General features: G+C 41.8%; 3 protein-coding genes across 4 annotated transcripts in view; 1 reads left to right on the top strand and 2 right to left on the bottom strand.

Annotated features, from left to right (window-relative positions):
- The window catches only part of LOC124394674 (NADPH oxidase 4), a 16,464-nt gene extending 8,265 nt beyond the window's left edge, over positions 1–8,199 (bottom strand). The window contains 8 exon segments of the mRNA XM_046863051.1: positions 295–367; positions 478–505; positions 675–727; positions 730–771; positions 3,255–3,339; positions 4,340–4,450; positions 4,984–5,079; positions 7,794–8,199. Of these exon segments, the coding sequence (XP_046719007.1) occupies positions 295–367; positions 478–505; positions 675–727; positions 730–771; positions 3,255–3,339; positions 4,340–4,450; positions 4,984–5,079; positions 7,794–7,850 (545 nt within the window). The 5' untranslated portion in view covers positions 7,851–8,199.
- Positions 8,200–9,499: 1,300 nt separating this feature from the next.
- Positions 9,500–20,871, top strand: naalad2 (N-acetylated alpha-linked acidic dipeptidase 2). The gene is made up of 19 exons (XM_046863050.1): positions 9,500–9,668; positions 10,577–10,682; positions 11,524–11,710; positions 13,977–14,078; positions 14,530–14,655; positions 15,050–15,236; positions 15,331–15,424; positions 15,510–15,605; positions 15,720–15,805; positions 16,005–16,124; positions 16,344–16,426; positions 16,522–16,585; positions 16,692–16,759; positions 16,870–16,961; positions 17,875–17,965; positions 18,056–18,320; positions 18,716–18,797; positions 19,155–19,247; positions 19,701–20,871. Exons 1-19 carry the CDS (start codon positions 9,587–9,589, stop codon positions 19,888–19,890), a joined length of 2,214 nt encoding a protein of 737 aa, XP_046719006.1. The 5' UTR covers positions 9,500–9,586; the 3' UTR covers positions 19,891–20,871.
- Positions 20,861–26,093, bottom strand: chordc1a (cysteine and histidine-rich domain (CHORD) containing 1a). Of its 2 annotated transcripts, XM_046863053.1 has the most exons (12): positions 26,044–26,061; positions 25,868–25,999; positions 24,247–24,296; positions 24,090–24,146; positions 23,019–23,179; positions 22,815–22,918; positions 22,668–22,726; positions 22,513–22,583; positions 22,311–22,413; positions 22,115–22,234; positions 21,959–22,021; positions 20,861–21,808 (listed from the first exon to the last, which is right to left on the bottom strand). In XM_046863053.1, exons 2-12 carry the CDS (start codon positions 25,929–25,931, stop codon positions 21,656–21,658), a joined length of 1,005 nt encoding a protein of 334 aa, XP_046719009.1. In that variant the 5' UTR covers positions 25,932–25,999; positions 26,044–26,061; the 3' UTR covers positions 20,861–21,655. The 2 variants fall into 2 exon arrangements, with proteins under 2 accessions (XP_046719009.1, XP_046719008.1); XM_046863052.1 differs by having other exon boundaries at positions 25,868–26,093.
- Positions 26,094–26,164: the final 71 nt, after the last annotated feature.

Genomic DNA, 26,164 nt, shown 5'->3' on the forward strand with positions numbered 1-26,164 from the left:
TGTGGAGGAGAGAAACGAGTGGAAGAATAAATTAAGAATGAAAAGGAGTGAATAAAAAATGTAACATAAAAACTTGACTAAAATCAAAACCAGAGAGAAAGAAGAAAAGAAAAATAGAAATGTGTGTGTGGGGGGTAATTAGGAGAACTTGGAAAGAAAAGAGAAAAGGATGATGGGGAAAACAAAAGATATCAAGAGAAGATAAGAGAAGAGTAAAGAGTAGAGAAGAGAATTACAAAAGAAAAGAAAAGAAAAGAAAAGAAAAAAAAAAAAGAAAAGAAAAGAAAGATTTACCGCAAGCTGTGCGAGGATGCTGTAAACATCAGGAACAAAATGAGCACCAATAGGATACCTGTAATCCCAGGAACTGACCAATCAGAGTGAAGGAAACAGTCATTAATCACTGGATCCGCCCCAAACAATACAAATATCTTCTTTTTAGTGATCTTTGATTGGATGTTCGATTAAGAAACTCACCTGTGATCAGAATGAGAACACGGGGATCCTGTAACACACACACACACACACACACACACACATTATTATGCAAAATTATTATAAAAGTACTTATACATGCTTGTGTGTGTGTGTGTAAAAGCACTTATACATGCTTCTGTGTGTGTGTGTGTGTGTGTGTGTGTGTGTGTGTGTGTGTGTGTGTGTGTGTGTGTTACCTGGCCTCGGTACTGTGCTACATTGAGGTCAGGAAATTCGTCTGAGAATCGGAGGAGAAACTGACGGCATTCACCAGGTGAGCGCTCACATGAACCACTGTGTAATACACACACACACACGAACACACACACACACACACACACACACACAGAACACACACACACAATCAAATCACCCTAACCGCCATTACAACACCTTCCCTAATGAACGTCTCGTAACCTTAGCAACCTGTTCGTTATCCATTCTAACGAGCCTCCAGCGTATAACCGAATAAACAGTTACTATAACAACGGTAACTATGCTAACGGCGTTAGCATAACCTCAGATCTAGCTAGCTCTAGCTACTTAGGAAATTGCATTCGAGTAACGTTCTGATGCAGAAAATTCTTAAAACCTGTAGCAGGAACAGTGGGGTGAAGTGTTTCCGTATTTTGTACGTACGGAATTTTAGCATTCGAGTTTGAACACTTGTTAGCAGCTAACTTTAGCACTTAGCGTCAAATTACATCGACCTGTGTGAGGCTCGCGGAAATGTTTTCTCAAGGTGGCGTGTCATAAAGATCTGCACTCCACACTGTGGGCCTGTTCAGGGTTATTTTCTTAGCAGGGAGAATGTCTTAGACACACACACACACACACACACACACACACACAACACACACACACACACACACACACACAGAACACACACACACAATCAAATCACCCTAACCGCCATTACAACACCTTCCCTAATGAACGTCTCGTAACCTTAGCAACCTGTTCGTTATCCATTCTAACGAGCCTCCAGCGTATAACCGAATAAACAGTTACTATAACAGCGGTAACTATGCTAACGGCGTTAGCATAACCTCAGATCTAGCTAGCTCTAGCTACTTAGGAAATTGCATTCGAGTAACGTTCTGATGCAGAAAATTCTTAAAACCTGTAGCAGGAACAGTGGGGTGAAGTGTTTCCGTATTTTGTACGTACGGAATTTTAGCATTCGAGTTTGAACACTTGTTAGCAGCTAACTTTAGCACTTAGCGTCAAATTACATCGACCTGTGTGAGGCTCGCGGAAATGTTTTCTCAAGGTGGCGTGTCATAAAGATCTGCACTCCACACTGTGGGCCTGTTCAGGGTTATTTTCTTAGCAGGGGAGAATGTCTTAGACACACACACACACACACACAACACACACACACACACACACACACACACACACACACGTTCTCCCCCCCTGAGGAAAAGTCTGACAGCATGCTTGAAGTATGCACGACTGGATCTGTTCAACAGCTGATAGTCTCTCTTCCTCTATCCCTCTCTCTCTTTTCCTCTCTCAATGTTTTTCTTTCTCACTCTATCCATTTCGCTGTCTCTTCACTTCTTAATAGTTCAACTCTATCCATCTCTCTTTCTCTTTTACCTTTTCTTTTCTTTCTCTATCCATCTAACTCTGTCTTCATATTTTTGTTTCTTTCTCTCCTTCCACCCTTTCCTTCTCTTTTCTATCCACCTCACTGTCTCTCTCACCTCTCTCCTTCCTCTCTCCACCTTTTTCTTCCTTCCTCTATTCATCTCTCTCTTTTCTATCTCTTTTTACTTTTACTTTCCCCTTTTTCCACATTTCTCTTTCTCCTCTCTCTTCATCCTTCTCCCTCTATCCATCTACTTCATGCTTCACATTTCCTTCTTTTTATCCATCTCTGTCTCTCCTTCCTCTCCACCCTCTATCAATGTCTCTCTTTTCATCTTTATCCTCCTCCATCTATCAATCTCTCTCTCTCTCTCTCTCTCTCTCTCTCTCTCTCTCTTCTTTCTCACCATGTTTTTGTTACTCTCTTTCCACCTCTTTCTCTATCCATTTTCTCTCTCTCTCTCTCTCTACTTTTCTTCCTCCTCTATTGATCTCTCTCTCTCTAACCTTTTGCCTCCCTCTATCCATCCCATTCTCTTCCTCTCCATCTCTTTCTCTGTATCTTTCTTTTCCTCTTTCCAGCTTTGTCTTCCTCTTTCTATTCATCTCTCCCTCTCTTTTTATTACGACGTATGTTTGTTTTACATCCTCTTGTTGCTACGGTGACAGGTCGCCTCAGAACGTACAAACTCTCTAATCTCTACTACAGCAAAAAATTCCTGAGGTAGAAAAACACAGTATACGATCTAGAACTTTCATTCGTTTCTCTCTCTCTCTCACACACACACACACACACACACACACACACACACACACACACACACACCTGTTCACCAAACAGCTGGTCCACTTACATTTCATCAACCAGCCCAAAATAATGACCTTTTGGTTTCTTTAGCTGCTGATTGGATTTGGTTGTTTACGTTTAACAGATATTTTAGCGTGTTTTGTGAGACGTTAGTAGTTTGATTAGCCACGATTAGCGCTCATGCTAATTTTTTATACATGTAGCCTGTATCATTATTTTGGATCCTGAGGAGAAACAGAACTTGCTAGAAGTGGACATCGTGTGTTGCTAGCTAGGCTACATCACTGAACACTGAGGCCAGGATTTTGTGGCTAGTGGGGCTAGTTCTAGCTAGTTTTGTGAGGGGAGTTTTAGTGATGTAGCAACGTCTCACCTGAGAAGATGCAAATGGCAACGCCACATGCCACGTGGAAGCTTTTACTTTTGTCCAACAACCTGCGCACTTTTTGACCGCTCACCTGGAACACAACACGGCGTGACCATCAGATTTCCTGATAACATCTCAGTTTCTGTTTCAGCAAAATGTTCGCCTCAGACACGTGACTCCCTGTGCATGAGTCTGTCTCTCTCTGTCTTTCTCTCTCTCAGTGACTGTTCCTTCCTCTATCACTCTATTTGTGTTTTTCTCTCAGTGTCTCTCACTCCCTCTCTCATAGGGTCTTTTTCATTGTCTTTCTCTGTCTTTCTCTCTCTCTCAGTGACTTGACTTCTTGACTTGACTGTCCCTTCCTCTATCACTCTCTGTTTGTGTCTCTCTCATTGTCTCCCTCCCTCTCATAGTTTTTTTCTCTTTGTCTTTCACTCTCTCAGTGAATGTCTCTTTGTGTCTGTCTCTATTTGTGTCTCTCTCTCTCTCTCTCTCTCTCTCACAGTGTCTTTCTCAGTGTCTCCTTTTCTCTCTCAGTGACTGTATCTTCCACTATCACTCTCTCTCTCGTTGTTTGTCTGTCTCTCTTTTAGTCCCTCTCTCAGTCTCTTTCTCACACAGTGTCTTTCTGTCTCTCAGTGTCTCTTTGTGTCTCTCAGTGACTGTCTTTTCCTTAATCCCGCTTTCTGTTTTTCTCTCTCACACAGTGTCTGCCTCGCTTATATTGTCTCTCCGTGTATCTCTCTCTCTCAATGTTTTTGTCTCTCTGTGTCTCTCTCTTTTCTAGTGTCTGTCTCTCTACATGCCTCTCTCTCTGTGTCTTTCTCACAGTGTCTTTCTGTCTCTCTCTCGCTCTCTCTCTACTGGTGTCTTTCTCTCTCTCTCTCTCTCTCTCTCTCTCTCTCTCTCTCTCTCTAGGCCTCTCAGTGTTTGACTCACTCAGTGACTTTCTTTTTATTTCTTTCAGTTTCTCTCTTAGTGGTTCTCTCTCTTTCCCTCTCATTGTCTGTCTCTCCTTCTATTCCACTCTCTCAGTGTCTCTCTCTCTCTCTCTCTCTCTCTCTCTCTCTCTCTCTCTCTCTCCATCTCACCCGTGTCTGTCCCCTCAGTACAGTAAGGACGGATCTGCACATTGGTAGGAGGACAAGGCTGCAGTTCAGGTTCAGGACAGATGCTGATGCTCGGCTCACACACAGTCCTAGCTACACACACACACACACACACACACACACACACACACACACACACACACACACAACATGTAAAGTTTTATTCAGACATTTATTAAATTGATAACACATCTTCACAATGATCATTTAGTGTAAGCGTGTGTGTGTGTGTGTGTGTGTGTGTAAATGTGGGTGTGAGTGAGGTAATCTGAGCCCCTCTAATATGCCATGTGTGATCTTTGTGCTTTGCTTTGTAGAAGCAGACATGCTGCCACACGCTCTGCCATAAGGAAATACAGTGTCTCATACACACACACACACACACACACACACACACACAGTCTGACATCTGTTCATTCCACAGGTATGGAAACACAACATACAGTTGATGTGTGAGGGTAATGTGTGTGTAAGATATTTTGTCTACATTACTACATCTACACATGCTGGACATTCTACCCCACACACACACACACACACACACACACACACACACGTGTGTAAGATGGATTGTAGGTGTGTGTGTGTGTGTGTGTGTGTGTGTGTGTGTGTGTGTGTTTTCTCACCCCCAGAATGTTGTGTAAGTAGTAATACTGGGCTCCACTGCAGTACAACATGAACGTCCTCCAGAAGAGCCACATACTCACCCCCACCCATACCACCTGATCACACACAAAGACACAACATCAACGTACACACACACACTCATACTATGGTATTATAATAACACGCATAATTTTGTCTTCACATTTCATTCCTGGACCAAACAAGATCTTCAATGATAAAATGTTTATCAGTAAAGCAGGACAGATGGAGGTTCAGGTAGTGGATGACGTTGAGTGGAATCACGTCTGATGTTCTTGATAATTCCGTTCCGTTTCCACTTTCACGTTGTTCAATCGAAATGATTTATAATGGATAAATCTAAATCGAGGAACATGTCCCTGTTACCATGGCAACAGCTCAATTATAACGAGACATAGCGTTTGTGGAAGGAGTCTTCAGTGTCAATGCTTTTGGACAATCAGAATGAGTTCACGCTTTTCTCAGCTTGTTACCATAAGCTTGTTATGTGCTGCTTTTTGAAGATCCCATTCCACTTTGCTATTATAATGAGCTCCACTCTTCTGGGAAGATGTTCCACAAAAATCTAGTGGAACATCTTCCCAAAAAAAAAGTGGAGCTCATTATAATAGCAAATGGGGACACAGTGAACTAGGAGACCCAAACCTGTTCCTGCATTATTATGGTACACAAATCCAGCTCCATGAAGATGTGGTTTCCATGGGTTTTAAGTGGAAGATCTCCTGCTATAGAGCTCAAACCCTACAGCAGCATTAAAAATTCATCCCAAAGTTGTTTAATAGGGTTCGAGCTCTATAGCAGGAGATCTTCCACTCCAAACCCATGGAAACCATATCTTCATAGAGCTGGATTTGTGTACAATCAAGATGCAGGAACAGGTTTGGGTCTCCTAGTTTAACCGAAGGGAAAATTCCATACTCCTGCATTTAAAGACATCGAATAAATATGTGTGCCTCCAACAATGTAGGAAGAGGTTTGAGCAAGAACCTCATGTCAGGTGTTTTTACCAAAAGTTGGAGCTTATTGTAGCAGAAAAATCTGGCACATTCTTCTCAGCTCGCTGTCAAAAACGGTCATGTCATGAGGTTGAATGTACTCCTTCTTGCATTGGCTAATTAGACCCATTTACCACATGCTTGCTAGACATCCATCTGATCAGCTTTTCAGGAAACTGTAAAACCACAATAAGTCACTTTTCACACCAGAATGTCAGCCATTTAGTTGGTAAAAAGATGTTCAAGCGAAAGACTTTGATTTTCCACTTTGCACATCTATGTCACAAGTTAGCAACCTTCAGCTACAACCTAAAAAGGCACCAATTTGTCCATTTTTGTCTTCGGGTCAAAAGGAACAAGGCTACGTGAAATCCAGTCAGATACTAGCTAGCTATTTCCGTCAGCCATTTTGGACGCAAGGCCATTACTCATTAGCGACGAGTCGTATACGAACGAATCGTCCGTTTTAAACGAGTCTTTAATGTGACTCAGACGAACGAGTCGTCTCAAAGAGCGATTCGTTTATTATCTACCGGACGCACACGTGCAAAGCATCGCAAAATCTCCGTAGGTCACGTACGGGACAAAGAACCGAGTAGTTCCCCTCTCGACTCTTTTAGTCCGAGTCGTTCGTTCTTTTATCATGTGACTCAGTCAGACGCTATGCAGGCGATTAAATGATCAAAGGAACGAAATGACTCCAAAAAAAAGGTTCGTTCATTTTGATGAACAAGATTCGAAGAACAAAAATGATCTGATGTTCTGGTCACTATTTCTCATGCGGCGTCGTAGGGTTCACGTTTTTTTATCGAACGTTTCCCAGTTTGAAACATTTGAACAAGTACACCATCCAAAAGTTTCAGTGAACCCAACTTTTTCCTATCGTAGATGTTACCACCTCTGTATCGGACGTCTTTGGAGGGTATCTACTTTTTCCTTCACTTGAATTACAAGAACCAAACCTGTTCCAGCATGACAATGCCCCTCCCTGTGCACAAAGACAGCTCCATGAAGATGTGCTTTCCATGGGCTGGAGTGGAAGATCTCCTGCTGTAGAAACCTGAACATGATGAATGTGAACGCTGACTGCACCCCAGGCCTCCTCACCTCACCTACATCAGACCCTGATTTTACTCACACCCTTGTGGCTGAATGAAATTCACAAATCTCCATAAAATCTAGTGGAACATCTTCCCAGAAGAGTGAAAGTTCTTGTCATTGTAAATTCTAGATTTTTTCTTTCATTTGAAAATCTGAATTGGGTGAAAAGGAATTCTGATCCAAAACATTGCAATTTCCTAAATATCTGATTGTGAAATGGTTTTTTTGTTGTAAAACAGAATCATATTTGTTTAAGTATCCAGATTTCAGCTCCATCTGTCCTTCTGTGCTGCTGAGGTCATTCTGTGGAGTGGCGCATCTCCAAAAGAACAGAACGACTTGTTTAGCACATGTCGGATGTGTACTGAAATGTGAAGACATTCATTTGGATTTGAAGTTTGAACTCTCAGGCATCACACACACACACACACACACAGATACATACTGTACATACATACAGACAGACAGACGGACAGACAGGCAAACAGATAGATAGATAGATAGATAGATAGATAGATAGATAGATAGATAGATAGATAGATAGATACAGACAGATAGACAAATACACACAGACAGACAGACAGTTTCATAAAATCTGACTTAAAACTTAGTTCTACTTTAATTGTGTGTGTGTGTGTGTGTGTGTGTGTGTGTGTGTGTGTGTGTGTGTGTGTGTGTGTGTGTGTGTTTCCTACCAGTACGCAGTGTTTTCCTCCCTCGTTTGTCAGCCAGCTCTTCACAGACAGACCCATGTCCACAGTGCACGAGTCTCCGTCCACTAACCGGCTGCTCTCCGCTTCTCTCTCTCTCTCTCTCTCTCCTCTTTCTCTCCCTCCCTCTCTCTTTCTCTCTCTCTCTCCTCTTTCTCTCCCTCCCTCTCTTTCTCTCTCTCTTTCTCTCTCTCTCTCTCTCTCTCTCACTCCCTCTCCTCTCTCTCTACCTCTATCCTTCTTTCTCTCTGTCTTTCTCTTGCGGCGGCAGATCTCGTGCTCGGGTTTAGACTCGTCCACTCTATAGGGGGTGGTGGAGAAATAGAGAGAGAGAGAGAGAGAGAGACGGAGGAAGGGAGAGAGAGAGGGAGTATAGATGAGAAAGAGGAAAAGGGAAAACTCTGATTTGGCGGAAATGGTATTGAACATTATGCCGCTCGCGCTTCCTTCCATGTGTGTGAGTTGTTTGATGCTATAATAATAATAATAATAATAATAATAATAATAATAATAATAATCATCATTATTGTTATTATTATTTTTGTTTTTTAATATTATTATTATTATTATTATTATTACTGCTGCTACTTGCGTCCAGAAAAGATTTTCAACAGAAATGGCTGACAAATGAAATGATACACACGCTATAGTGTTAAAAAGCTTTAAAACCTCTGAACAAAATAAAACATGATGAATATATCTTTTAATATTCATCTTTACTTTTGTAAAATTCTATTCGCTGAAAAAGAAACTTGGGAGACGCTGAACTGAGGAACAGCCGGTCATTAGCTCCATCTTGTGGTCAATAGGCAGTTCTGCACCTTTCTTTCTGCAGCATGTATAAAGTTTGGACACACCTTCTTCTTCAGTGGGTTTTTTTTTCAATATTGTACATAAATACTAAAGACATCCAAACTATAAAAAATTAAATTATGGAGTAAACAAAAACGTGTTAAACGACCAAGAGTATATTTTTTTTTTCGATTCTGCAAAGTAGCCACCTTTTGCTTTGATGGCAGCTCTTGGCATTGTCTCAGTCAGCCTCATGAGGTAATCACAATGGTTTTCCAACAATCATGAGGAAATTTCCAGAGGTGTTGAGGTATAGATCTTACACAACCTAGAGAGGTCTGTCCGGGGTCATTGTCCTGTTGGGAAAAAAAATGATGGTCCAACTAAGTGGGATGGCATGCTGGTGCAAAATGTTGTGGTAGTTATGTTGGTTAAGTGACATCTCAATTTTGACTAAATCAGACAGTAAGCAACCGAAGGCCTGGGGGTGAAATGTACGACCCGTCACTGTTCTAAAGCAATGCTTCTTTGGCACAGTTCAACAATGAAAGTCTGTCTCTTCTGAACAGGGAATGTAAAAAGATATCTGCCACATGAACTCCGAGAAGATTGATGTCAATTGGAGGTTTCAAAGAAACTTATGTTCTGCAGCAGAGGTAGCTTTTGGATTTTCTTTTCAGGGACGGGCCTCGCGAGAGACTGTTTCATCATAACTTTTGATGGCACTAATAAGGGTATTCCCTCTGTATTTTAACTGTATTTATCATAGTTTTAAAAAAGATCTCCAAATCTATTTTTTACACGTCACACATAGCTAATTTGCATACCTAAATCACTTCTCTCGCTAACATACCCTAATCACGTGTTATGCAAATAAGTATGATACTTAGGTTTCATTTGCCCGCCCATCCACATACGTCAACACACACACACACACACACACACACACTGCGTTTGTTGGCTGGACTTGAGAGTTCAAACTCTCAATGGGAGCGAACAAGAATCTCGTGCACTGGTTGAAGTGGATCACCGTGTTCACGCTCTTGTTCTTCGTGGGATTTATTATCGGTAAGTCTGCGCACACGTGTGTGTGTGTGTGTGTAAAAGAAAGAGAGATATTGTTCTCTCGGATTCGGTGGTCCGTAATGATGTGCGTGCCCGCGCGCGCGTGCGTGTGCATGTGCATTTGTTTGCAGAAAACATTGATCTAAATGAATGTAATTTAATTTACGTTTCCATATAAAGACGTTTTGGCATCTTCAATAGTAATAAATAATAACAGATCTACAGCAAATATACATTTAGTCTACTAGATGAATTATGTATTACTTCTGTATATTAGTTTGTTTTTTTAAATCCAGAAATAAATAAACAAATAACAGATTCGCTCGCGTGTTGGCTTTTCTCTCGTGAGAGTTAATAAGTGCTTGCTCTGGTGCATCAGACGTGGACGTGTTTTTGACGTGATGAACGTTGATTGTAGTCTTTAACTTCTTTACAACCCTTCTTAGTTTTCTTCTAGATGTGTCATTCAGACAATTCCAGTTTGTGGAATACTTTTGCAATCACACAATCTTCTTAAATTCTTTTTCCCCACACAAAAATGTTGGACACCGAACCAAAAAAAACTGACGTGATGAAGTTTGCTGTTTTGGTGGTTAGGAAGTTTAGGATGTTGATCTGTTTGAGCAAAAGGTACAAATGATGAGATGAGGAACCTGGATATACTAAAGCACCTCTGAAGTAAGAAGCACTTGAGCTCTTGAGCACTAATGGAATTTCTCATGATAAATTCCTGACCCATTCCCTTACAAGACTCTGTCAGGTGATGTGTTACAGCTCTTGATAGCGTTTGGACTCTGATCTTTGGACCCATGCTTGCGATGCACATAAAACCTGTGAGTGTTAGGGCAGGGGCGTGAAGACGTCTCAGACAGTCCAGAAGTTCAGAAGTTTAAAATGTCTTTTTGCCTCAGGCTGGTTTGCGAGACCCGATGGCACACGGCACGAGGAGCCGAGGCGAGAATTCCTGCCTGAGTTCTTGGATGAAATCCGTGCAGGCAACATCAAACAATATCTTAGGTACAAACACATACATACATATTACACAATATACAGTGCATTTGGAAAGACGCCTTCTGTTGTATGTCCCGATACAACAATCATTCAAACTGATTTTTGTCTTCGCAATCTGCACTCATAATATCATACGAGAACTGAACTGAGACCTTTAGAGTTTTGTGTCTTTGTAAATCATGTCCAATCGATACACTATTTCACAGTTGAACTCTAATCAAGGTGTAGAAACATCTCAGCAACGATCAGTAGAATTAGGAGGCACCTGAGTTCAAAGTGTCTGAACTTTGCTGTTAGAGTTAAGATGGGCCTCACACTGGTTCTCTAAACACATTCCCATGTTGTGTGTTCAGTGTCTACAGGATGTTTACGATGTGCATATGTAAGTATACAGAATGTCTTTATCTGGGTTTACACGTCTCTGGTTATTATGTCTTCTTACCCAATCAGGAACAGTTTTAGCTCAGGTTCTTTCCAGTGTGTATATATACTTGTCTGTTATCTGCAATAAACTGAAGAAGAACATATGTGCCATGATGTGTGCTGTGTGATTCTTCCCTGATCAGAAAAGGCACCACGGGCATCGTAGATCATATGGAAAACCTCTCTAAGAATTATGTTTTTATTGGGCATGATAAAACACAAACACCGGAATTTCAGGAATTCTGTTTTCACTTTGTAGTATTGTTGATGCTCGATTGTAGTATCGAATTTGTAAAACGTAAAGGGGGTCTGAATACTTTCCAAATGCATTTTATATATAATATATAATTCCTCACTTTATAACTCTTAGTTACCTTTGGTAAAGTAGATTAGCCAATCGGCTCTCTCGTTTTCTACCGAACAGGAAGTTTACTCGTCTTCCCCACTTGGCGGGAACGGAGCAGAACCTGCGATTAGCCGAGCAGATCCGGGAGGAGTGGCTAGCGTTTGGACTCGACTCGGCCGAGCTCGTGTGGTACGACGTTCTGTTGTCGTATCCGAACACGACCCGGCCAAACTACATCTCTGTAGTGGACCAGCACGGGGATGAGGTACACTTTACACAGTACCACGCCTCTACCTAACTGTTCCTTGATGAGGTCAGTAGTCATTTGCACAGGATATTTGACCCTTAAAGACGGCCATGTGTTCATGATGTACACAAAAACTACCGCGTGCAAATATTATACTGGTTTATGCCAAGTCAAATGTGCAAAGATATATTTTATATAAGGTAATTTACAATATAACATGCATGCACACATTACATTTTTCCTACATTTGAATTGAGACCCAAACCTGTTCCAGCAATACAATGCCTCTGTGCCTTCCTAACTAAATCAATCCCAATATTAATTGGGATTCATAGGAAAGATTCCTATCAAAGGTTCCAGTAATTCTGGACTTTTCATGTATTTATGAATAAATATTTGAGAGGTTGGTTTTTGTTTCCAAAATGATGTAACTGCTGTGGAAAGCTATATATTATCTGTACGCTACAGGTGTATATTAGCCCTGACGTTAGGACTGGAAAAAGAACCAGACCTGTAATTATTGTAATTATTAAGCAGTAAACACAAATACACAGCATTATAAGTGATGGTGACTATTATAATGACTTTTTGAATGAAATATTGCATCATAAGTTTCCACTGTAAATTCTTTAGCACAGCGAATGAAGCAACACAGAAAGGGAAATCAGGGACTTACTGCGTTATGGGAGGATAGATAGAGGAGGATTTGTTTTTTTATTCTCCCATGTAGATTCTTTACATATTAGTCAGCTGGCTGAATGTGCTGGCTCTGCAGATTCCACAGCATCGCATGACAAAAACATGTGCAAATACAACCCCCAGCTCTGGAAAAAGTCGGAACGCTGTGTAAAATGTACCTAAAACCAGAATGCAAATCTCATAAATCCATATTTAATTCACAATTGAAGGTAGAAAACAAATCAAATGTTTAAACTGAGGAACTGCTGTACCACTTTAAGGGAAAACAATAAGATCATTTTAAATTTGATGGCTGTAACATGTCTACAAAAGTTTGGGCAGAGCCACGTTTACCACTGTGTAGCATCCTGTCTCTGTGTAGTAAATCTGGTAACTGAGGAGACCATTTGTCTCATTCGTCTCTGATACAGGATTTTACATACTTAACAGTCCTGGGTCTTCTTTGTCATCTTTTTCATTTTATCATGCAGCAAATGTTATTAAATAGTTAAAAAAAAATTCAATGTTGCAATACATACAGTTGCTCTTTAGCACTGTCTGGCTGAAATATACAAGGCCTAAAAAGACGTCTGAATAGGAGCACATGTTGAGCTTGTATACACAGTACCTTTCAGCTTTGATGGCACCTTTTCAGATGTGAAAGCTTCCCATTCCACAGGCAGTTATGCACCCCGATGCCATCAGAGATGCAGGTTATACATTGAACAAGCCGGATGGTCCCTCTCGTCCATGGTTTCCAAAAGAATTAAAAATTTTAATTCGTCTGACCACAAAACAGTTTTGCACTTTGCCTCAGTGCATTTTAAATGAGCTTTGGCCCAGAGAAGATGGCAGAATTTCTGAATCATGGTCACATCTGGCATTTGTTGTTCACAGACAATTATTTCTGGAGCTGTTTCTAAGCCAATGCCATGATTTCAGTCACAGAATCATGTCTTTTTTTTTAAGTGTTGCCCGGGGGCCCAAAATACACATCCATTCTATAGTGATTTTCACCCTTGTCTTGCACCCAGAGGTTTCTCCAGATGTATTGAATCTTTAGATGATTTGTACTATACATTATGAGATTTACAATCTTTGCAATTTTAGGTTGAGGAACATTGTTCTGAAATTATGAGAGACTCTCTTTCTACAAGACGGGTTGCCAATTTACCTAATTAATTGAAAAACGTTCTTTCAGCTGTTTACTTTTTAGTAACACTTATTTTCTCAGCCTTTTGTTGCCCGTTATCCAACTTTTTCAATACACGTTACTATAGTATTGTATCGTTTAAATCTGTTTGGCCAGAAGCTGCTGAATTCTTCATAACAGCAGCCATCTTTGACATAAAGTACAGGATGTAAACCAGTGAATATCAATCGCAGGTTTATTGCTAAGGCGCTCATTAATATGCTATCGTATGGTATAATACAATTCTGACAAAAAACATATGTTTATAATTACAGTAAGCTGTTGCTATAGAAACGATAGACCTGTGATTTGTAGCTGTACCTTCTGACCAATCACAATCCAGTATTCAATACACTGTACTAAATCACATAGACATAACCGTACCTGTTAGCACTCATGAATTGTGTTTGACAGGTCATCACGTCGTCTCTGGCCGAACCGGTGCCTTTGGGTTATGAGAATGTGAGCGACATTGTTCCTCCGTACAACGCCTTTTCTGCACAGGGACAACCTGAGGTACAAGACACACCAGGCTGATTCTGGCCTGGTCCACCCTGCTATTGTGGACACTGCAGATTACATGGCTTTCTAGTGACAACCTCAAAAAAAGTTTAACGAGGCGAGCTAGCTAGGAACTAGTTAGCAAGATAGTTAGCGTGCGTATTAATATACTGGATAGCTGATTCTTTGAATCTGAGGCCATTTTGTTTGCTCTGCAGCTAGCTATCGTTACAGTTACAGTAGTTATCTGCTAAATATCACAGGATTAAATGAAACAATGTAATTTAAGATAGATACTAAACGTGTGCCAACTATTGGAATAGTTATGCTAGCTAGCCCAGTGCTGTCTCTCAAATGTTTTGCTGAAAATTGGAAATTTCAAAACAAACTGCTAGTAACGTATTACTGCCTTCTTATGTTCACAAGGGCGAGCGAGCTAATGTCAGATGCGTGTTTGTTCCCTCAGGGTGAGTTGGTGTACGTGAACTATGGCAGGACGGAGGATTTCTTCAAACTGCAGAGGGACATGGGCATCAACTGCACAGGCAAAATTGTCATCGCCCGATACGGCAAAATCTTCAGAGGAAATAAGGTGAGGAAGAAATGGCTGTGTTCCAATCAGCACTTTTTTCCCCCACCTTCCCCTTGTTTCTTTGTCCACCTGACTCTCAACTGCTTTGTCAATTCAATTAAACCTACCAGAAAGAATCCTGGAGTACCTTTGGTTCTTACCCATTGGACCTTCAAAATAAAAGACCTTCACCATAAAAATTGTCTCATTTCTAGCATTAGTCAAATATATAGGTATATTTCTGTGAAATTAGCTTCAAACTATACCTGGTCATTCTAGGTTGCAATCTTAGAATTTGAGCTAGCATAGTTTGGTCCCAGCTACGTATAACTTCCATAGTAAAAACTGGGCTAATGTGTATTTTGTATATATATGGTAATTAGCATCTGTAAGTATGAATAAATGTGTGTGTTAGGTAAAAAACGCTATGCTAGCCGGCGCCAAAGGCATCGTGTTGTACTCGGACCCGGCGGATTACTCTGCCGATGGTGTGAAACCCTATCCTGAAGGATGGAACCTGCCAGGAGGCGGAGCTCAACGGGGCAACGTCCTGAATCTGAACGGAGCCGGAGATCCCTTAACCCCCGGCTACCCAGCTAAGGGTGTGCTAATTTATTAACGCTTTATGCCTTTCTCTCTCATTTGGAGCTTGTTATGGATTTCTTGTGAATATTGATTAAAAAAATAATTTTGTAGAGTATACATACAGATTAAGCCTAGACCAGGGGGTGGGGCTTCCGAAGATTCCAGTGCATCCTATTGGCTACAGTGATGCTGCACATCTGCTGAAGTGAGTCCGATTTGAATGACTAATTTTTTTGTGTGAATCATGACGGAAGTTACAAGTGGTGATGTCACTTCCTTACTTCCTGTAGGAATATGGGCGGAGCAACTCCACCTCCTGATTGGAAAGGAGCTCTCAATGTGTCGTATCGTATCGGCCCTGGGTTCATTGGTGACTTCGTACAGAAGTGAGGCAACACCACGGTTCTGTCCCAAATATTACATTTCGCTTCCACTTCCTGTTCGACTTCGTCTTCGTCTTCCTCACCACCGGTCGATAACTCTCGCTTGTTTGCTTTCAGTAAAGTGCGCATGAACGTGCACAGCTACAACCAGGTGACCAGGATTTACAATGTGATTGGCCGAATCAGAGGAGCTCAGGAGCCAGGTATACACGTGTGTAAAGTTAATGTCAAATAAACAAACACACACACACACAAACACACCCCTTTAGCATATATCCAATCACTTACATAAACTTACACTAACATTTTTGCCATGCCCCTGTTATCATCATGCACTGATTTCTGTGTGTGTGTGTGTGTGTGTGTGTGTGTGTGTGTGTGTGTGTGCGCACATGCATGCAGATCGCAATGTTATATTAGGTGGTCATCGTGACGCGTGGGTGTTTGGGGGAATTGATCCTGTGTCTGGAGCTGCAACAACACACGAGATTGCCAGAGCTGCTGGGAAACTTTTGCAGAACGGTGAAACACACACACACACACACACACACACACACACACACACACACACACACACACACACACACACACACACACACACACACACAGAGTGTTATTAACCCAGTGATTCACAGCCATTTTCATATAAACACATGATCTAATGGAACATTTGCATTAATCGAGATATTATAAGCTATATGTGTGTGTGTGTGTGTGTGTGTGTGTGTGTGTGTGTGTCAGGCTGGCGACCCAGACGCACATTGATTTTTGCCAGTTGGGATGCTGAAGAGTTCGGCCTCCTCGGATCCACAGAGTGGGCTGAGGTGAGTGAGAGAGAGAGAGAGAGAGAGAGAGAGAAAGAGAGACGTTTATATATGTGCATCTTACTGTGTGTGTGTGTGTGTGTGTGTGTGTGTAGGAAAATGCTAAGATGCTCCAGCAGAGAGCTGTGGCATATATCAACGCAGACTCTGCTATTGAGGGTAAACACACACACACAGACACACAATAGACAATGCATCAATGTTTCTGTTTAACTCTGCGTGTGTGTGTGTGTGTGTGTGTGTGTGTGTGTGTGTGTGTGTGTAGGTATGTACACACTGAGAGTGGACTGCACTCCGTCTCTACATACACTGGCTTACGACATCACCAAACAGGTGGGTCAAAGGGCAGTGATCCCACTTCTGGTTAAATTATACCATTCCCTGAGATGTAGCGTGTGTGTGTGTGTGTGTGTGTGTGTGTGTGTGTGTGTGTGTGTGTGTAGGTGATGAGTCCAGAGGAAGGGGAGGAAGGAATGACCCTGTATGACAGCTGGCACAAACGGGACAACTGGACGGATAATCGGGACGCGCCCCGGTGAGAGTTAAACCCCGCCCCTTTTAAATTTTTCTATCCAGTACAGTGCAAAAAGTCTGAGTTAAGCAGGTGTAAATAGAAATGCTGTGACTCATCATGAATTCTTACTTTTGTACACACATTCAGGGATAGAATAGCCGTAGGAGCTTCACACTGAATGAGAAACAGTCAGTCAGCACCTCTGCTATTAAGGCGAGGTCGTGGAAGACATGTGAGCACAGAAACAAGACACAAAGTAGTTCCACTGTAGCAGTAAGATTTTAAAGCAGACTGGGGTTTTAGGCTTTTCTGCAGAAGCACAAAGAAACGGTTGATGTTGAGGACACAAGGGAAATCAATGCAGCAGATAAAAGACACATCATGTGAACTTAATGTCCAGCAGTGCCACAGGAAATGGAGGACACCAGTGGGACTGAGGCACACCCATTTATTTTCTGGAGAAGGTTGGCCAGAAATTGTCTTCATAGAAAGAATGTGGCCAAAATTCCAGACATGGAAACACCTCTAAGACACACAAACACAGGAAGTGAGCATGGTGGTGGTTTCCTTGGATTTATTATAACGGTGTCCTTAATGCTGAGAAGTACAAATAGATACTTCTCCATCATCTAGAACCGAATATATTCTGCAGCAGAACAACGACCGCAAACATACAGCCAACGTCATCTACTATCTCCAGCGTAGAGAAGAACAAGTCCTGGGAGTAATAGTTTTGGCCCCAGCAGGGTCCATGATCTCAACATCAGCGAGTCTGTGTGAGATTAGGTGAAGAGACTTTAGGCAGCCTCCATCCATAGAGGTTTTTTACCCCTGCCAGTACTCTATATAAAATACACATACAGATGTAACTGAATGCTTTGTGTGTGTGTGTGTGTGTGTGTGTGTGTGTGTGTGTGTGTGTGTGTGCGCGCAGGATCAGCAAGCTCGGCTCAGGAAGTGATTTCGAGGCCTACTTTATCAGACTGGGAATTGCATCTGGCCGAGCGAGATACACTAAGAACAGAGTAAGTGTGTGTATTTTTGTGTGCGTGTGTGTGTGTGTGTGTGTGTGTGTGTGTGTGTGTGTATACACTTACGGTGTGTGTGTTACACAGAAGACAGAGCGGTACAGCAGTTATCCCGTGTACCACAGCGTGTACGAGACGTTCGAGGTGGTTGAGCGTTTCTACGACCCCACCTTTCGCCGTATGGAGGCGGTCGCGCGTGTGCGAGGGGGCGTGGTTTTCCGCTTAGCCGACGCCCCCGTGCTGCCTCTGGACTGCATGGAGTACGCGCTCGCGCTCTCTCAGTACGCGCACACCATCGAGCGATTGGCGCGGAAACACCCAGAGGAGATGGAGCGATACGACGTGACGTTCGGTCAGACACACACACACACACACACACACACACACAAATAGCACATTGAGAGTGCACTTCTTACTCACTGTCATTCGGATGCTGCAGCAAATCAAACAGGCCACTTGCTCCCTCTTCTTCCATCCATCCAGCTCTAAGCTCACATCCATTTCTGTCCTTGCTTTCTATGTGTCCATTCTAGGGTGAGAAAGTGAAGGACGTTACTTGGGCATAATCGCTTCTTTTGCCATTTGTAGCTTTGAATGAGACAAACATAAAGTGTTAAAATGAGACACAGCCGAAAGCCAGGCTTGTGGGCTTAAAGGAAGCTCAGAACGCTGAATCGGAAACGTGTGTGTGTGTGTGTGTGTGTGTGTGTGTGTGTGTGTGTGTGTGTGTGTGTGTGTGTGTTATAGATGCCCTGTTTTCAGCGGTGGACAATTTTACAAACGCGGCACAGGAGTTTCAGCGTCACCTGAACACACTCGACACATCCAAGTAACACAAACTTTCTCGTTTTTTTCTCTCTCTCTCTTGGTTTCTCTATCTCTCTTGTCTACCGATGTCTCGTTTGGTCTCTCCATGCCAATCTTTTTTTTTATGCCTGTATTTCTTGACATTCTAAAATGCTTAACGTGGCTTAATAAGACGGCGTTTTTAAGAGACCAAACACAGTAAACACATTAATAATAAAGCATTACTGTATACAGACACGCAGTTTGGTTAAATTTGATCTTTTAAAAAAGTTTTTTTACATTAAGCCTTTTAGAATGTGTCTTTGTGTCTCTCCATTTGTCTCGCTCTCATTTTCATACCTGTCTCTCTGTTCGTCTCTCTTTAAATCCCCCGTTTTAGTTCTCTTTCAGTGCGGATGGTGAACGATCAGCTGATGTACCTGGAGCGAGCGTTTATTGATCCTCTCGGTCTCCCCGGTCGTCCCTTCTACAGGTAAACGCGTCTCGCTTTGTGATGACATCATTATAACTGCGTCTCTTTACAGACTACGATCGAGGGAAGTGGTAGCTTGAAGGTTAAAGCGTTTGATTGGCAGGTCATGAATTTAAATCCCTCTCAGGAATAGGCTGGGCCCTTGAGCAAGGCCCTTAACTGCTCAGGTTGCTTACGTGACCGAGAATAGGAAGTGAGTCCCTTCGGCTCTCTGTTGTACAGAGGAAAGGAAGGAAATCTAAAAAAAGCCAAAGCCAGATTTTGTTTTTCAAAAGAGCTCCCTCTAGGGGATGAGGATGAAGAGCATTATTAGATGACGCATTCTTTTTTTTTTTTTTTTAATACCCCACTTAAGCACTTTAGATGGTGAATGAGACAGCGCCGAAACCTAACGTGGAAAAGTTGTGAAAGCCGTACATTTTTCTCATGTTTAGTCATTTGTGTTTCCCGCAGACACGTGGTGTTCGCTCCCAGCAGCCACAACAAGTACGCTGGCGAGTCGTTTCCGGGGATTTACGACGCTCTGTTCGACATTGAGAACTCCGCCGAGCCTCAGACAGCCTGGAGCGAGGTGAAGCGACAGATCAGCGTTGCTGCTTTCACGGTCAACGCTGCGGCCGATACGCTCCGCCCCGTTGCGTGAGGGGGGCAAGACAATCAGTCCGAGAGTACGTTTTACCGCTCAGTCTGAGATCTCGAGGTTTAGGGTAGATACACACACACATTCGACATATACCCAGGGTATACACATCTGCAAATCGGATTGGATTGAAGCTATGAATTAATTTTTTTGGCAAATCACAGGTTTATATACACGTGTTAATGTACTTGTTCTAATACATTATAGTTTCTATGCACAGCGATAATCAAAAACAAAGAAAATTTAAAAACAACTGTTATAAACCGAACAGTGTCACAGAAAATTATTTTAATTCCAGTGCCCCCATCTGGGGGTGGGATATATAATACAGCCTGGGAAGTGTCAGTGCCTGACATGTTGGAAGCTAAAGAAATGGGCAAGCATAGGAATCTGGTCCAACCAGTGACAGGGAGCCCAAGGCTCACTGATGAGCATAAGGAGTGTAGGTGAGGTCCAATCATACAGAAGAGACTACTGATGCACAAACTGCTGAGTCAGAGAAGACAGAGCTTCACAGCTTGTTGCAGAGGTACCACCAAAGCTCTTGGACACCTGTGAATCTGAACTGGATCCTAGAGCCATGGAAGAAGGTGTTCGGTCTCATAAATCATGTTTTCTTGCATATCGTGTGAACGGACAGTTGTGTAGGTGTGTGTGTAAGTAGCTTACCTGGGGAAGACATGGCCCCAGGATGCACTATGGGAAGAAGTTGAGCTTTTGGAAGCAGCATGATGCTCTGATTGATTTTCTGCTTCCTAGCACATCTACACTGCAACATCATGACACACACTTCAAAGCCTCCAAATTCCCCAGACTTCAATCTGATCGAGTCTGTGGGATGTACTGGACAAACGAGTCTGATACGTGGAGGCCTGTTGGACAACTTTCAAACAGAATTCAATTATAAATAACTCGATAAATCTTTTCATTATATAAATTGTCAGTTTTGATCAAATAAAAAAAACAACAACCCTGTATTCTTAATGTTTATTTCATTGGCATCATTTATAAAACAAAAGCTTTTCTACTTTTACTGAGGAATCTGATCTTCATTGACCTGATTGGATAATCATGTATAAATTATAGATAAGCCCCGCCTCTTGTTGGCCCCAATACCCAAATCAGGGGGTGCCGGATTTACCCCCGAATCCCTCAGTGTCTAATGAAGTTTCTCTACAGTCATGGGTGCATTATTAACATGAAAGCCAAAGTTGTGCATTCAGGATTTTTTTTTTTTTTTTTTACACCACTATGCTTTCTGGCGAAGTCGTGAAATTTTAGTGAACAGATGTGTAACTGTTGTGTATACCTTTCTGTACATCATTTAGAGTGGCTACAGTGGAAGATGTTTATGTGACAGGATCCAAAATCAGATCCCTTTAGGCATTACTTTTATCTGTAAAAGATACAACAATGCCTCAGACCTCTCAGGAATACCTTCACCATCCAATCAGCTCACAATTCATGATCATAATTACCCATGGTGCTTCTGTGAATGTATACTCAAAAGCCATACTGAATTTTTAAACATGAAACAATGATTTGGACACACAGCTTTCCTGGACCCTCGAGCATCTAAGGCAACAGAGGTAGCTTGTGAAGGGCAAATGAGACGGAGCCCAAGTCAAGTGTGAAAACTGATGCATGGTGATTAAACCCAGGCAGGACTGAGAATAGTGTGTGTGTGTGTGTGTGTGTGTGTGTGAGAAATACAGTGTGTGTTGTTCCAAGTGGTTCTCTAACAGTTGGTGCACTCCGTCTCTTTTATCTACACATTCTCCTTTACTTTCACTTCATTGGTCGAGTTGGGAGTGGGCGGGGGCAGGTCCAGCCTCGCCCATGTCATCGGCTCCGCCTTCTTCATGACGATCTCACTTTTGGCAGCCATCAGGTTGGTGACACTCTTGCTGACATCGATGACCTGCCCAGGGACACAACAGGACACTGACATCACAGAAACTCCTCACGGATTACATCGCTGACGTTTCCCTCTGCATTCTGATTGGTTGGCATTTAGCTTTACGTTGTGTGATTGGCGTTTTCGTCAAAAAAACAAAAACAACACACTCACCCCCCAGAGACTGATATTCTGCTCAAACTCCTTCTCTCCATCAAAGACCAGTCTAATACACACCTGCCAAGGAGAACACACACACACACACACGGTTTCATAGCAAGAAAAATGCAGAGTACAGAATAGAATGTGTACACACGCATGGAAACTCACCTTGGTCCTATTGGCTCGTACTGAACACAGTTCTGGGTTTGAGTGCTTAGCGTAGATGGAGATGGTCACATGACTAGCGGTCTGATGCCAATCGAACCGACATGGTGCCACCTTTTTCCCCTGCACACAAAATTTTTCTAAATGGCTTTTTTTTTTTTTTAAGATTTGAGAGTGGTCACACGTGTGTGTCTCTTACATCAGCTTTCCTCCAGATGTGAGCTCCTGTGGTGCATCCTTGCTGAGAAAGAAATGCGTTGAAGTCTGAAGTTTTCCTCCGACAGCAGCTCCAGTATTTCGTCCTGTACACACACACACACACACACACACACACACACGTTTCAGCACTGAATCTAGGTCACATATAATGTGTGTGTGTGTGCGCTCATTTCTTCTCTCACCCCTCATGGAAGATCGGAACACCTGGGTGAAACACACACTTGTCCTCATCACTTGCTGGTCCAGAGAAAGTCTAAAACACGCACATGCAGAATATTTGACACACCTTAATAGTTTTTTAACTTGAGGATATAAAAGATGTGCATGTGCGTGTTACCTTCGAGCAACCTCCATTTTTACACGCTGTTCCAATTTTCACCTCATTCCCGTCATCCTCTACAAAACACACACACACACACACATCTGTCTGTGGTCATTGTGCCTCTCGTTTAAAAAAAAGATGTTGTGATAGGCTAAGTTGTACCTTTCTCTGCAATCTTATTGGTTTTTGATACTTTGAGGTTCTCGAGTGCTTGTGTCAGGGAAGGAGACACTTTCTGCTGCAGCTCCACCAGCGGCTCATCAGCACTGAAACACACACACACACACAGTGGTGTTTGTTTTGTAGTGTAAGATTATACTCTAAACTGTGATGGTGTGCATGTTGGAGTGTGTGTTCGTTCTGTACCTGGGTCTCTGAATGAACTCCACAGGTTTAGGAGCCTGAATGATGTACTCATCAAACCGTGGTTTCAGATCCTCCAGCTCCTTCTTCCCTCCGGAACTCTTCACCTCAGGCTTCACCGGCTCGGGGGGTTTCTCTTTGTTATGGCAACCTTTACTGCACCCCTGTAACACACACAAACAACCACCAAGTTCTACAAGAGAACCACACCACAACATGGGTCAGAACCATGCTGTCAGAAGAAAACTGGATGACGAGATCTACAACTGGGCTGCACACTATAAAAATTCAGAAAAAGACCAAGGCTTCTAGAATGTAAATAGAGCCATGATGTTCTAGAACTGAACAGTTTAATATTAACTGTCCACTTTATGGACTTGAGAGTTTATACACTGTGTTCTAGAACAACTAGACAGAAAGTAATATTCTCCTGGAATGGAATCATTGGTGTTCTAGAACACAAATAGACAACAATATCATACTAGAACAGATACATTTTGTTATTGAACATAAGTAGACAATAAAATAGAATTTAAGAACTGAACCACATGCCAATAGTATTCTAGAACAGAACCACAAGCCAGTGGGGTTCTAGAACTGAACCAATAGTATTCTAGAACAGACCCACAAGCCAGTGGGGTTCTAGAACTGAACCAATAGTATTCTAGAACAGAGCCACAAGCCAGTCAGTTTGAGAAACGAACCACAAGTCTGTGGGGTTCTACAAATGAACCACTAAAACACACCACAATACAGTGCTAGAACAAAACCACCTGACAAGATCTAGAACAGAACCACAGCGTTCTAGAAGAGATGCATGCAGTATTACGATTCTGAAATGTTTTTGATTGTTTTTACAAAAGAACCATTTGGTTCTACAATAAACAGTACAGTTGTGCACCAGAGGACAAAAAAACAGGCTGTTATCAAACACCACACTGTAAGTACACAACTACACAAGTGTGTCGCTGTGCAATGAGGGATTTTAATGTGCTCTGGATACGTTTATATACTAAACTCTATACACTACACTATTATGTACTATCACTATTGTGTAATGAGACGTGCACTTACAGCGATGCTCAGGAAATCTGAGAAGTCCGTAGTGCGTCTCTTGCAACATGACCAACCCTGTGTATCACAACACACACACACACACACACACACAGCTATTAAGACGACCATTTACTATAGCTGAAAAACCAAAGAAAGCACATTAACAGAGTCTTACTTTCAGGGCGTCATGAAAAACCGGAACTCCAGGATGGTAAGTGCAGGCACCTAAGAATGAGACACAAACAATAGATACGGTTCTAGAGAGAGTGCATAAAGATAACTCAGGGTCATTGCAGATATACGACAATAATCAATGACAGTGAAGTTACAGTAACATCCACGAACGCTGATTTTCAGCCATAACAGTCTCCCGATTGTTGCAATATTTACTGGGTTCTTATCCCCTTTATAGTTACATTTCATGTACTGGAATGTAGTTAAAACAAGTTCTCATTGTTCTCACTTGCATTTAAGCAGCTATAAACATCCTTTCCCCTCAGCAGTCTCTCTTCTTTCCTCACTTTCTTTCTTGGATTTAAGACAAAAAAGTCAAATTTTCATAATGCTGAGAAACGACGACATTAACATGACATGCTTTTTTTTCCATTTGTTATTTTCTTTTGAAACGAAAGAAAAACTTGTAAGGAAACAACTTTTATAATCACATACGGTTGCTAAATTGTTGTTAATTAATACGTTCAAAAAATGTTATTGCTGGCACATAAATGTGGTATAAAATCAGAGGAATCAGACACATGGTGTCATGTTGCCCTTGAAGAAGAATCTACCTCGATCAAAAGGTGCAGGCTATTTGTTGGTACCTCAACATGTCAAGACTACAGAAGGAGGGCAGATGTTTTTTCTTACAATCCCCCACAGTTATAAAACAGCCTCACAACTGGTGTTCAAGACTCAGACACAGTCGAGGTGTTCACATCTAGACTGTAAACATATTTATTTAGTCAAGATTTATTTGTTGGTAGGCATTTATTAGGTAAATGAGCAAATCTGGAGGGATCATGGATAAAGTCTTTTGGTGAACTGGATGTCTGGATGCTACTTTGACACCATGATCATTAATAATATGTAACAATAAGGATACTTAAAAATCCTATTTCTCAACCTTCTGTTCTTTCTCTCTCTTTATCGGGTCAAACATGTTTCTGAGGTACAAGTGACCAGCATTCCTGCCCCTTTCTTCTTTCCAGATCCATCCGATTCATCCCAACACCCCACCTGAAGATGGAGGTCTCTTCAATTCCAATTAGTTCCACATCAAACAGTTAAAGATTTATACCAACATGAAAACTTTGAGGATGAATTTGTACTTGAATTAATATCAAGTCTGCAATTAGCATTAACAGTTAACAGAACACCTTAAAAATGAGGGAACTGCAATAAATGAACGTTCGTTGATGGGTTCTCTTTTGAGTCTGGTTTCTCCCAGGGTTATATGACAAATATATAATATAATATAAAAAAAAAACTAAAATGAATGAGTTTTAATGTTTTAATGTAGTTAGTAATGTAGTTAGAAAGTCACAAATTTCAATAAAAAGTCTCCTGGCAAAGTGAAACAATGAGAGATTTCCTCAGGAAATTTATTTTAAAGTAGAATTGGAGATATTTTAAATTAAAAAAAAGTAAAATAAATCGAGTTGAATGTGTGTGTGTGTGTCAGTTTTCGGCACTTCTATAAACACTTCCCAGATTTAGCATTAGCTCCAAAACCTGACTGGACTTGAAGTAATATATATATATATATATATATATATATGGATAAATATAAATCTCACCTTCCGGATTGTTGTCCGGGTCAAAACGTTGTCCACAGCCTTTGTTATAGCAGAGTAAAGACATGACAATTCCAGAGACAAAAAAAGTTTCTATATATAAGTATATAAATATATATATATTTTCCTCACACGACTTCCAGTGAAGCACGCGACCTACACGGTGCTATCGTGAGCCGGCTCGGCTCGTGCACGCCGTGTTCATGGAAACCTCCGAACATTCCGGAAACTTCGCGAATTCTCGGCGGTGAGGCGTTTGTGAGAGTTCGGCTAATTTCGGAGAACATCGGGTCTTCTCGG

This window comes from Silurus meridionalis, chromosome 12 (assembly GCF_014805685.1).
Source record: "Silurus meridionalis isolate SWU-2019-XX chromosome 12, ASM1480568v1, whole genome shotgun sequence".
Taxonomy (NCBI): Eukaryota; Metazoa; Chordata; class Actinopteri; order Siluriformes; family Siluridae; genus Silurus; species Silurus meridionalis.

Coding starts and splice junctions, on each gene's coding strand:
- chordc1a (XM_046863052.1), bottom strand. CDS start 25,931: ATGTCTTTACTCTGCTATAACAAAGGCTGTGGACAACGTTTTGACCCG. Junction 24,297..25,867: donor CCCGGACAACAATCCGGAAG/GTGAGATTTATA, acceptor TCTCATTCTTAG/GTGCCTGCACTTACCATCCT. Junction 22,022..22,114: donor TACGAGCCAATAGGACCAAG/GTGAGTTTCCAT, acceptor TCTCCTTGGCAG/GTGTGTATTAGACTGGTCTT.
- naalad2 (XM_046863050.1), top strand. CDS start 9,587: ATGGGAGCGAACAAGAATCTCGTGCACTGGTTGAAGTGGATCACCGTG. Junction 9,669..10,576: donor CTTCGTGGGATTTATTATCG/GTAAGTCTGCGC, acceptor TTTTTGCCTCAG/GCTGGTTTGCGAGACCCGAT. Junction 15,606..15,719: donor ATTGGTGACTTCGTACAGAA/GTGAGGCAACAC, acceptor GTTTGCTTTCAG/TAAAGTGCGCATGAACGTGC.